The sequence below is a fragment of the Coenobita brevimanus genome, chromosome 46 (assembly GCF_032717465.1).
Source record: "Coenobita brevimanus isolate Jiangsu-jjx chromosome 46, ASM3271746v2, whole genome shotgun sequence".
Classification (NCBI taxonomy): domain Eukaryota; kingdom Metazoa; phylum Arthropoda; class Malacostraca; order Decapoda; family Coenobitidae; genus Coenobita; species Coenobita brevimanus.
Window position 1 is genome coordinate 47,880,160 of NC_136999.1, and position 13,796 is coordinate 47,893,955.

The window sequence follows — 13,796 nt, forward strand, 5'->3', positions numbered from 1 at the left end:
TGGACTACGTGGAATAAACTGAAAAGTGTCGAAGATCTGGCCCAAGTTAATGTAAACAATGAATAAGAATATGCTCTCTAAATTTTGATTCCATTATACCATTAAGCACTAAAATCCAACTGGGAAAGCTGAAGGTACCATTCAATCCTAGGTTCCCTCATCGGCCTCATCTGGTGGTATCACAAGAAGAGTTTCCGACACAAGTAGCAGCGATGGTGGACGACCCCACAGCGCCGGGGGGTAAGCGGCTCACCTTTACGGGACCCATACATAATGTTGTGGACTTCCTCGCAAAAAGGATTAATTTCACGTAGGTCGCACTGGTAGTCTAGTTTAATGCACTGAGTCCAGGAATTATGTTATTACCTTCGCCAAGGAGGTTATGTTTTTGCTGCCGTTGATTTATTTGTCTGTTTGTCTGTTAGCAGCATCACCCAAAAATTTACAAACGTATTTTGCTGAAACTTTATTTGGAGATAGGGTATGGCCCAAGGAACAAGCCATTAGATTTTGATGGTGAACCGGATGATCATTAGGATCCAGGAATTTTTTGTTTGTTTGTCCACACAATAACTCCAAAAGTTCTCAATGAATTTCAGTGATAAATCGTGGACGAGTGGGCCATGGACAAAAAAAAAAAAAAAAAAAAAAAAAATGAGTACATTTTGGGACGGATCCGGATCCTGCAATGCCATCGGCGGAGGTATGCGCTCTCTGACTGCTTTCTAGTTCTTTACGTACTTTTGTCCTCTACTGACGATTGGGATAGACGTTTTAAACTAGAAGTGTTAGATATTCCCTTAAGAAGCCTGTTCAGCATCAGCTGACTTTCTTTACTTGTATAAAATTATGAGGTTGCAACAAGGGAAAAAAAAAAAAAAAAAAAAACATATAAAGGCGTCACCCGGATCCAAGGCAATCTAGAGAACATAGGAATGGATTTATCTGTGTTTCCGACCTTTTGTCTCCTGCAAGTAGGAAACATTTACGGATATAGCCACATTTCCATTAACGTATGCAGGATTTACAGTTGTCCCGTAAATTGTGTCATTCATATACTATTTTCTTTTGCAGTCTGAATCATACCCTTTACAAACATCACATTGGCCTATGTGGATATGATCCAAAAATATAATGAATGAACTACACAGAATTTTTAAAATAGTTATCTAAAGTCTGGCCTTTTAGCCTATTCTGATCACATGATGGGGCAATGGCAGGTTCACAATAAATAAATAAATAAAAACATGAGATCGAACACCGGCTGGGAGAGGAAACAGGTTGGGAATTTGAGGTAATGGATCATCCTCATGATAGGCCCGTCATAAAAAAAATATATATATTTCTACTATTATCGTCACTTGGAGCATCTTGAATCTTTTGACAATGTGACTTGTAGACTACCATTTTGTCCAGATATACGAGCCACACCTTCTCTTTGACGACAGAGAAGAAATAATCCACGAAATGCAACACGGCCAGAGGGTTATGTGTTATTCCTAGAGGGAAGACAGTCTACCGATAGGGTTTTTAACTTTCATTTGTAATCCTCCTCACTGAAAGTCAATGACTGGAAACCGGTGCACCTCAGGCACCGTCCCTTAGTAGCCAGATTATAAGGCAGACGTTTAGTGCATCCTTGATAGTGCCAGTCATCCCTGTTGTACACGATCAGTAGATGGATGACCAAGGAAAACATAAGGGTTCCTGATTACTCTCTTCCGCATGCGTCTTGGTGAACTGGTGGTCCTCTGGTGTCGATGTAACATGTTGACCACATGTGACCACAACATTCTCACCGTTACCTGTGTTCAGTACCTCCTAAGGAAAATAAGGGTGAATTTGTTTAGCTTTTAACACTTTGAAGGCACATCTCCTTAGACTAATAACCTTCACTTTACCATACTGAACAACCATGGCGATATCACACTTCGCTATCCAGCTCCACTACGGCTATGGAACCAGTAACTCAAAGGGCACCGCCACACCAAGGCCGGAACCACACTGACTCTGACATGAATTGTCCGATTATGTACAGTTATAAGAAAAACTATCGTTACCCCCAGGAATGTTCGATGCAAAACGAACGTTAGCTGGGCTATGTGGGCGGGTCCTTACTGTTCGCCTCTCCCCTATCTAGTGTTGCCAAATCACAGTCCCATTACAAGAGTTGGAATAATGAGCATGAATGAGCCATATGGCGGGGAAGTACATAGGACGTGTTTACGTTACCCTGAGCGCCCCGCCAGGGATCAATAATGAAACTCGGCACGTTTATTATTTTCCTACTATTCAACACTTATTTTCTATAGAATACGACAAATAAATTATTTTGAAGGGTGTTAAATCTATAGGCATCGACTATTTTTTTTTTTTTTTTTATGATAGTCTAGCAGGGGTTCACGAGTTCATTTGTTTGCCTTAGATGGGTGGTTAAATGCTTCAGATGGATGCTTCAGACGTCTAGGGGCTGTTTTTGGAAGCAGGGGGTGGGTATACAAAATATTAAAGCAATGAGACTGAATATGTATTATTATTTTCCTTTTACTTAACATTTATTATATGTTGAAAGCAATACATACCATTATTACACTGAAATTTACTAACTTGGCTTGTATCGGCTGAAGTACTATCATACGTCTGGCATGGATGCACATACTCATTGCCCGTCTGCATGTGTGTTGCCGACTTTACACCATACTGTTATATTTTTATTTAATGAATTTGGTGCCAGATAATAAAACGCATTGTCTCTATGCACAGAGCCCAAACGATCTAATTAGTTTTTATTATCTCTAGCACAAATTCTAATATCTGTGTCTCACATAACCGACATCGACGAGTTTGCGGTACAAACTTTCCTGTCCCGTCATTCCACAACACATCGTTGTTGTGTCACAGTGCATCGCTCTAAAGGGTAACGATAGTTTTTCTTATGACTGTACGTTAGGAGTAATACTGGAATAAGAACACCTGGTTTCACTGTGTCACATTCTGACCCACCCATTTTCACTGTTAGACATGATGCATGTAACAGCGAGAAGCATTATGGTCAGAATGTGACCCAGTGATACGAGGTGTTCTTATTCCAGCATTACTCCTAACGTACATAATCAGACAAGTAGCATCAGAATAAGCCTGGTTCCGGCCTTGGTGTGGTGGCACCCAAACACCCATCTATTAGTACTCTTAAACAAGACTTGCTACTTTCATAGAAACGTAACGGAATTATTTAATTTTCTCTCCCCCAATACATATGAAACATCTCCTTTAGATTTACTGTATACACTAAATTAAAGAGATCTTCCATTAACAACAAAATAACTTCAGGTACTCGTACGTGAGGCCAGATGACAGAGAGTGGGGCATGCGGTTGAAGGATGGCTCCTGGTCTGGTATGGCAGGCCAAGTATTCAGGGAGGTTAGTGTTTCAACATATTAGTATAAGCCAATACAAATAAGAAAACAATCTTTTGGTGTTATTGCCTTCAAAAGTTCCGCTCCTTCCCCTTCAGATCAGTAACTCATAATTGTTAAGCAGTTTAGGTGAAATTGCATAAAGTCACCACAGTTTGTCTGGTTTGTTCAACAGTTAGGTTTAATCAACAGTTAGTATTAATTATCCTAACTAATAGTGTTATAAGTTACAGAAAGGCAGGAAGGGGATTGGAACTTTTGGAGGTAACAGTATAGTAGTCTAATAGGCAGGATGGGGTGAAAAAGATTTGTTGTTCACATTCAGCTAGAATCCCTATGAGATGAAGTGCAGTATATCTAGTGTCACGAGAGATGGAGATCAGTAACCCACATGTTAAAAATCTTGACTACAGTGACCTGGCCTCAGGACCCTTCACCTCTTACTGTTTCACACCAAATATAGACATTCAAAGTCAGCATAAAATTTCCTCCAAATTTAGTAATGTTCAACAACTCAGTAATAGTTAACACACTGTAGAGTTACTGCCTATTCGCAGTGTCGTGTAATTTTTCCAGATCTATAAACCCTCTTGCGCACGATAAGTTTTGGTAAGTTTTCTGGAGCACGATTTTATTCGCCTAGCCACTTGGCCCGGCTGCCCACTCGCAGCAAATAACACGTATTCTCACCTTATTTTCGCCACCCAAACATCAATATACTGCCATGAAACCTACCTCATCTTATTCGTCGATGTTTGTTCTAGCTGATAAACACACACACACACACACACAAAAAAAAAGGAAAGTACGAATATAACAACATTAGGCGGCCGTGAATAAACATTTCGCTACGTCAATTTCAGTTCCCAACATCACCATTCGAACGCTTTCCATCATACAGGAAAATGTTATTCGAAGTTTTGACAGAGAATTTCATCAGCTTTCTAATGTGACAAATCCGGTTGTGATACGATTTGTAGTTTTCGAGAAAATAGCCAAACACTGAAAGCCATTTTTGAAAAAAAATCAGTGGGCTTTTAAGACGAACTTTTCTCGAACAGCTTATGTTTTTTTTGCATAATATTATGCAGAATTTCACGAGCTTTCTCATGAGCATGGGTGGTTTCGATATGCCTCATAATTTTCGAGTAAATCGCCAAAAACGACTGGGTACTCACGGACGTGCGTCACTTTGATGCGCGCCCAGTAATCTTTATATTCCCGTCTTTTCGTCAGAGATATTATATTGTCATGTTCTGAACATACGTAGAATTCACTGATCTTTATCATGGTTCTTACGGGAAATCTATCTATCTATCTATCTATCTGTTGCCAGATGCCTCAATCCCGTTCGGGGTGGCCACAAACAAATCGCCTCCACATCACCCTGTCCCCCACCATTTCACTGCCCTGCTCTTAACTCACACCCCCCTCTCTCATATACCTCTCCACCCCACCCCTTCATCTCATCCTCGGCCTCCCCCTCCCTCTCCCCCCCTCCACCTCACTCACATACACTCTCTTCGTCAGTCTTTCACCCTCCATTCTCTCCACATAGCCAAACCACCTCAGTGTATTCCTCCTAACGCTTCCTATCACATCCACATCCACACCACAACGCTCCTTTATATCCTCATTTGTCAGCCTGTCTCTCCATGTGACTCCACAGGCTTCTCTTAAATAACTCATTTCCACTGCTCTCACTCTTGACTTGTGCCCTTCCAACAACGTCCAAGCTTCACTTCCATACGTTAGAGTTGGTATCACAATACTGTCATGTAGTAACTTTTTCACTTCCATGCTCACTTCCCTGTTTCTTATCACTGCTTTCAAGGAACGAGCAACCTTTCTTCCCTGCTGTACCCTTTCAAGCACTTCACCCTCCAAACCTCCATCCTTACTCACCACACTACCCAAGTACTTAAACTTACTCACATTTTCCAATTCCTCACCATCCAGCCTCGCTGTACATTCACCTCTCTCAAAGACCATGACTTTACTCTTCCCTACATTCACCTTTAGATTCCGTTTCTTACACACTCTCCTAAACTCATTCACCAAGCCTTGCAGCTCTCCTTCGTCTTCACTCAGCAACACAGTATCATCTGCAAACAACAGTACAGGGAGTTTCCAAACACCACCCTCTCTCACCAGGGCCACACCAACATCCACTACCCTACCTTGTACCTCTTTTATTACCCCATCCATGTACAGATTGAACAACCATGGAGACATGACACATCCCTGTTTCAACCCAAGCTTCAAAGAGAAAAATTCACTCAGTTCACTATCCACAAGCACTGCAGCCTTAGCACCTTCATACATACTCTTCACAACATTCAACAACTTCCCATCTACTCTATATATTCTTAATACTTTCCACAATCCTTGTCTATCCACCCTGTCCTATGCTTTCTCCAAATCCATGAAAGCTGCATACAACTTCTTTCCCTTCTCTAGAAACTTTTCCACTAAAGATCCCTCCCTGTTCTTCTCCAACTATTTCCTCTGTTATTTCCCTAACTCTGTCAATAAGTATCCTACCATACACTTTTCCTATTATACTAAGAAGACAAATGCCCCTATGATTACCACACACTTCTTTTTCCCCTTTTCCTTTGTACAAGGGAATAATTACACCTGACTTCCAATCCTCTGGAACTCTACCTTCCTCCCAGGCTAATCTGCACATCTTCCACATCCATTCTACTACTATCTTCCCCCTCCATGATTCAACATTTCACCACACACTCCATCAGTTCCTGGGGCTTTCCCCAATTTAACTTTCTTCATCGCTTCCACAACTTCTAGCCTATTGATTTCTTACTGTCTTCTCACCTCCCTCCCTCTCCCAGCCATTTCCAAGCCATTTATACTCGCATCACTTCAATCCTCTATGTTCAACAATTCTTTAAAGTGTTCTCTCCATCTGCTTACCTTTTCTCCCTTCTCCACTAGTAATCTACCATTTTTATCTTTCACTCCCCTGCTAACTTCACTTCCACCCTGTCTTACTATCTTCACCTCTTTCCAGAACATTTTCTTACAGTCTTTCCACTTTACACTCAAATTCCTTCAAACTTCCTCATCCATTCTCTTCTTACTCTCTCTTACTAATCTTTTCACCTCTCTCTTCCTTTCTGCATATAACTATCTCTTCCGTGTCTCAACTTCTTCCACGCCCCTATTTATCACCCATTCATTGTATGCTTTCTTCTTTTGTGCGACAGCCTGTCTCACCTCTTCATTCCACCACGCTGCTCCTTGCATCCCCTCCATCTTCTCTTCATCCCACACACCACATCACATGCTGCACATATATCTTCTGTGAATATCCTACACACACCTTCCACGTCCCCCATCTTCTCCAATTCATATTTGCCCAATCGTTCCTCCACTTCTCTCTTATATTCTGCTTTTTTCTCATCCTGTTGTAACCTTTCCACTTTCCTTGCAAATACTCCTTCTTCCCGTCCTTCCCTTCTTCTATTTCTCCATCTTTTTTGGATCTTGAATCTGGCCATCACCAAGTAGTGGTCAGAAAGTCCAATCCACCAACCTCTATAAGCTCTTGCATCCATTGCACATCTTTGCATCCTTTCATCCACACACACGTAATCAATCATTGCCTTCCTTTCATTCAGTTCACCACCCACCCTTCCCATCACTCGTCATGTATACCTGTGGATCATTTTATGCCTGAAGAGGGTTTTGGCTGTCACCAACCCCCTCCCAGCACAAATGTCCACTAACGCACTGCCATTCTCATCTATCTCAGCAGGCACACCCAATCACCAACTATTCCATCCACCTTCACCTTTCCTACTTTACCATTCGTATCACCGATCAAAAACACTCTCTCATTCCTTCCAAACTTTTCCATGCACACTTCCACATTTGTCAAGAACTCTTCTCTCACTGTGCTTGCACGATCTTGCATTGTCGCATGCAAACACACAATTGCCCACATTTGTATTCCAACTTTCAATCTTACCCACACAATCCTTGACCAAACTGATCCATACTCTCTTATGTTCTTCTCCCATCTTTTACTCACAACTATACACACTCCTTCTTTTGCCCTCTCATTCTCACCTACTCCTGCACATATACCCCATCCATACTCCCATTCTCTCACCCTCTCACCCCGTCATTTAGTTTCAGTTACTCCACATACATCAACTTTCGCACCCTCAAGCACCTGGACAATCTCTCTCTCTCTTTCACCTCATCATTCGCACCTCTTACATTCCATGTTCGGATTACCATGTCCTTTGTCCGGTCCTTGGTCGTCATCTTTTGGTCAGTCCTTGTCCGAGGCTTCTTGTTCTCCTTTTTAGTTAGCTGTTTTCTGGGGAGGGGCACTAACCCTCCGCCAACCCTTTTAGTCGCCCTGTATGACAAGCAGGGATACTGGGGGAGTATTCTTCAAAAAAAAAAAAAAAAAAAAAAACTACCCCCAGGGGGTGGGAAATCGGTAGGTACAATAGTTTTGGAGTAACTGGACGACAAACGTAGAGTACTCCTCCTTGCCCACAGGCGAGATAAAAACGTTCTATCCCTGCCTCACCCACACCTACATATTTTCATTAGTTCGGTTTTATTATTTTTTTTTTCTTTTTTTACTCAAAGTATACTGTACACGTAATATAAGGTTTTTGATAGTCCTTTCAGAAACTCGACTTGACCACTAGTCTTTTTGCTAGGTACTGATACCGAAGCTGAACCTTCTTCCATCTCATATGTGTGTATGTATGTAAAAAAACAATATTTATTTCTGTAAAAAATATAGAACTATATAAATAGATAAATATATAAATAAACAAAATACAGATAACTCACTACCTCCAGAGGTGTTGAGATGCTGGCAGGAGCTTGAAGGGTTGTTGGAAGATGAGGAGTTATGTAGTGTTCTTACCTAATTGTTCTTACCTAATTGTATCTTTACAGGAATGAGTCAAGCTCGTACTGTCCCGTGTCTTAAACCATATTTATCGTACATATCCTAAAATTTGTGAATTGTTTTAGCACACACTATTTCATTCGGTAGTGCATTCCACTGATCAATTGCTCTATTTGGGAAACTAAATTTCCTTACGTCTTTATCACCTACTCTTCTTGTGCAGTTTTTTGCAGTGTCCTCTTCCTGATGCTTCCCCATGGGTTAAGTAATCATTTATGTCTATTTTCTCCTTCCCTAATATGCATTTATATGGCATAGTCATGTCACCTCTTTTCCTTCTCTCTTGTAGTGTTGGTAGATTCAGTTTATTTAGTCTTTCTTGGCAGCTTAGATCCTTTAAGCTTGGTACCCATCTTGTAGCGGCCCTTTGAACTTTTTCAATCTTGTCTATGTGTTTTTTGAGATGAGGACTCCAGACTACCGATGCATACTCCAGGGTTGGTCTAATGAATGATGTTATTATCTTTCTTAGCATGTCTTCATTTATGTATGTGAACGCTATTCTCATATTTGTAAGCAGTGTATACATATTCCGTACCTTCTCACTGATGTGGTCAGCTGGAGATAGTCTGTTACTGATAATCACACCTAGGTCCTTCTCTCTTTCTGATGTGTGTAGGGTTTTATTTCCTAACGTATAATCCCAATCAGGTCTTTTTCCACTTTTACCAAACATGATTACATGACACTTGTCCACATTGAATTCCATTTGCCATGTATTACTCCATTCATGAAGTTTATTTAATTCTTGTTGTAGCTCTTTACTAGAGTCTATGTTAGTAATTCTCCTTTGTATTTTTGTATCATATGCAAACATATTTAGATAGCTTTCATTTACAGTGTTACTGTCTATATCATTTATATACACTAAAAACATGAAAGGTGCCAGCACTGAGCCCTGTGGTACTCTGTTAGTCACTTCTCTCCATGATGACTAATTTCCCCTTAGTACTGTTCTCATTTCTCTTTTCATGAGAAAATCTTCCATCCAACAATACAGTTTGCCTCGAATTCCTCCTTGATGGTACAGTTTCCATAAAAGTCTTTGGTGTGGTACTGTGTCAAATGCTTTCTTGAAATCTAAATAGATACTGTCCACCCATCCTTCTCTTTCCTGTAATGTGTCTGTTACTCTGTCAATAGTAGCTCAACAGATTAGTGACACATGATTTTCCTTTTCTGAAACCAAACTGTCTTTCTGTTATCATATTGTGTTCTTCTATGTGATTTACCCAAGATTTTCTTATAATCTTTTTTAATACCTTGCTTACAACACTGATTAGTGATACTGATCGGTAGTTAAGTGGATTTTGCCTATTCCCTTTCTTGAATAAGGGAACAATGATTTCTTCCAAATATCAAGTAGTTTACCTTGACTCAAGGATATCTTGAAAATTAAAAATAATGGTTTACTTAACTCCTTTGCACATTCACGTAGCACCCAACATGAAATTTCATCAGGACCATTTGCTTTTCTTTTGTCTAATTTACTTAGTTCCTCCTGTATTTCTTTTTTCTGATGTTTGTATATCTGGTAGTATGTGTGGGCATGCATGTTCCACATAATCCATCTCAATTTTTTTTTCCTCTGTAAAAACTGATTGGAAATTCTTGTTTAGTGCTTCACAGTTATCCTTCTCTTGTGTATGGGTGATTCCATCGTCCGTAATGGATTATATTTTATCTTTTAATTTGGTTTTGCTTCTGATGTAGCTGTAAAATAGCTTTGGTTGATCACTACTTTTATTTATGATATCCTCCTCAAACTGTTTTCGGGCTTCCCTCCTTATTCTTGTATAATCGTTTCTTGCCTGTTTGTAATTATTATATGCCCTCTCATTATTGTCTTCTGTATCTATTCCACAACAAACCTCTTTTTTCTTTTGATTTTTTACATTCTGTATTGAACCATTTCTTTATTTTCTTTTCTGCTTCTTTTCGCTGTGGGATGTACTTCTGGACTCCTATTTCATAAAGTTCACAGAATTGTTTATATATAGCATTTAAATCTTGTCCTCTAAGCTTCTTTTCCCAATCAATTTCTAAGAAGTACTTCTTTAGGTCATGATACTTTCCCTTTTTGTAGTTTAGGCTCTTTTTGTAACTTTCATTGCTGTTAACTATATCATATGCAATCCTGAAGTTGCAATTTAGTACTGCATGGTCGCTTTTGCCGAATGGAGGGTGATATATTAAATTGTCAGTATCGTTTTCTTGCCTAGTAAATATGAGATCTAGCATTGAGGGTACATCGAGTCCTCTTTTTCTGGTGCTTTCCCTTACATCTTGCGTTAGGAAAAACTCTTGCATGAGATCCAGGAGCTTTTGGTCCCAACAGCTCTCTTCGCTCATTATATCTAGAGTACTCCAATTTATTTTTGTATTAAAATCTCCAGTTAGTATAATTCTTTCCGATTTCCCCTCCATTTTATGTAGTAATGCTCTTAACTCTGAATTGTACTCTCTGCCAGATCCTCATATTCGTCTCTTTCACATGTGTTTGATCTGGGTGACATGTACAAATTGGCTACAATTACTTTCCCTTCAGATGTATTGATCTCTACTGCAATCAGTTCTACTTATGAGGGATTATCTAGTTCTATTTCTTTGACTTTTAGATTTTCCTTAGTTAATATTATAATTCCTCCTTTTTTTAAGTTCCTATCTCTTCTCCATATATTATATTCCTCTAAGTTTAGGATGTCATTTGATATCCTTGGTGTTAATTTTGTTTCAGTTAGGCATATTATATGTGGTAAATTTTCTCTGACATAATCATTTATCTCTAATAATTTAGATACCATTCTATCCACATTTGAGTACATCAACTTAATCATCTTGTTTATATACTTGTCATGATTCGGTTCTACTACCTTCCTCCTTTTTATTCCCTCCTGTTTATGTACCACATTCGTACCTGCAATCCTATTACTTTGTAAAAAAAAAAAAATGTATTCTTCTCCTCTGATCTTCCCTCATTTTTTGTTTTTGTTTCCTGCCTCTTCTCTTTCAGTAATTCCAGTTCCTCTTGTGTTAGGCATCTTTTTATCCATACATTTTTTAACTCCTCTTTTTCCATAAGATTCTTTGCATTTTTTAACTCCTCTTTTTCCATAAGATTCTTTGCATTTTTTAGTATCTCCTCCACGGTGTTTACACTCTGGAAGGTTACCTTTAGTGGTCTTGACTTGCTTCTCTCGTACTTCCCTAACCTTTTGTGTTCCTCTATGTCTCTACTACAGATTTTCTCTGATACTTCTTTCAATATGCTCATTACATTTGCCATCTCCTTTTTGTCTCTTGAGATCTTGTTTTTTACTTCTTCCTCTTCTATACCATTGATTACTGTAGATTTGTTGATATCTACTGAATCTCTGACTAACTTAGGATTGTTTTGGATTATTCTTTTCACTTCCTTTTTAATGCTTTTTTCTTCCACCCTTGTTTCTAAGTCTTTCTTTACTTTCACCATTTCAGCATAAGTGGTATCCACATCATTTTTGTAGCTTTGCACAGCTTCATTCACCTGTGTTATCTTCTCCTCAATATCACTGCTCTGGTCTATCAGACTGCTTACTTGCCTAATTTTCTCTGCATTATTTTTGAACTCTTCCATAAGCGTGTGTGTGTGTGTGTGTGTGTGTGTGTGTGTGGGTGAGTGTGTGTGTGTGGGGGGGTGAGTGTGTGTGCATGTGTTTGTGGGTGAGTGTGTGTGCATGTGTCTGTGGCTGTAGCGTATTTTCTTCTCTCCTTGCAATACGTTTGCCTAAACATGCAATGCACACAATAGATTTCTCCACGAACATTCACTGCACGACATTCGTATATATATGTGGCTGTGGCATATTAATTTTCTCTGATACATGCCCTATGTTTTCGCTAAGTCAGTCAATGTGTAAAGCTATGAAGGTTGCCCCACCGGTATTCACCAGTGTGATGCTGACACCAGTGTAAAACCTGAAACTTTATCCCACCAGTTGACACCAGTGTAAAGTTAAGTATTTTTATTCCCACTGGTTAACACCAGTGTAATGATAATAGGGGTATGTATTTTCTTACCTGTTGTGGGTATTGATCAACTCACCCATGGATATACAAGTGGTACTCGACTTAATATAGTGGATGGTAAATATTTATGAAAAGAATGAATTGTGGTAGCGTTTGTAGTTTTTGGCCGAGATTTAGATTTAGTCGGTACCTCAGGTGGTTGTCGTTCCCTCAGCGAAGGAATCTTGAATTGGAAGGGGAGTGAATTTGGCTTGAGGATATAATTTCCTTGATTAGGTATACTAATAAAGAAAAGAAAATTCTATATACTTTACTCTACTTTAATAATTCTGTTAATTTCCACAACAACATTTCTTTATTACATGACCCTTTTTAGTATGAGAGAAGATTGTAAAGGTTACTAAGGCTTTTGGGTGATCATTCCTCTAACATTGTTACCAGACGAAACAATTTTGATACACGCGAGATATGGAGTCGTTGTACTTTACTTTCTTTTTGGCCGTTACATCTTGGGCTCAACATTGGCCTCAAGACAGGGACACTCTTACGGATAGGATTTGTCTGTTCGGGCTGGCATAGCCTCGAAGCAATAAGAATGATTGTTTGTATTCATCTTTCACCCATATAAGGTATTCTCCTCATATAGTTTTCTCGGTTCTCACATCAAATCAGTATTTTTTTTTACAGTTCACCATCAACAATGTTATATAATCACTAGAAATACATAATCTCTCGGGCCTTTCTAGCCTCGAGGAATAATTAAAAAAAAGAAATACAATCACTAGGAACACCTCAATCACTCGGGCTCGTCTAGCCTCAAGGTACAATTCAAATAACACATTATTGCTCACAATCAGTAAGTTCCCTTCCACGCTCCTGATTATAATTTTTCTAATAAACTAATTTTAAAGAAAGAGAACAGTTGATGAATTTGAATTTTCCTTTCCGTTACAGAACATATCACTTCTATACTTCTATTCCTTATCTACAAAAAAAGAATTCACTTGATAGAATCATTAATAACACATCAAATACCTTCGGTTTGTAATAATAACTCGTGAGTGGTGCAAGTGTAAGTGTAAAAGTCTATGGGCAATACTTGGGAATAATGGCGTGCTCCCACGGTCGTCGCCGCCGGTGTCTGGGGACTAAACGAACGTCTGTTACACACGATGTCTGGGAAGCAAGTCACTACGTTAAACTCTCAACAATATTACTTCTCATAATACATAATAAGTAAGGATTAAACAAAGAAAAAGAGGGGGAGGAAGAAGAAATGTGGACGACTCACCTAAACGAACGTCTGTTACACACGATGTCTGGGCAGCAAGTGAGGTATGTCGGGCACTAAAGGACGCCACTGCTCAAGTCAAATGAGGTGGTGTTTTTGAAATATGGGGGGTTTCAA

The 13,796-nt window shown here is 39.3% G+C and overlaps 1 protein-coding gene across 1 annotated transcript in view; it reads left to right on the forward strand.

Moving 5' to 3' along the window:
- The window catches only part of LOC145398719 (uncharacterized), a 47,187-nt gene that overhangs the window by 18,850 nt on the left and 14,541 nt on the right, over positions 1 to 13,796 (forward strand). The window contains exons 4-5 of the mRNA XM_080271519.1: positions 152 to 310; positions 3,331 to 3,421. Of these exons, the coding sequence (XP_080127645.1) occupies positions 152 to 310; positions 3,331 to 3,421 (250 nt within the window). The remainder of the gene's footprint in view (positions 1 to 151; positions 311 to 3,330; positions 3,422 to 13,796) is intronic.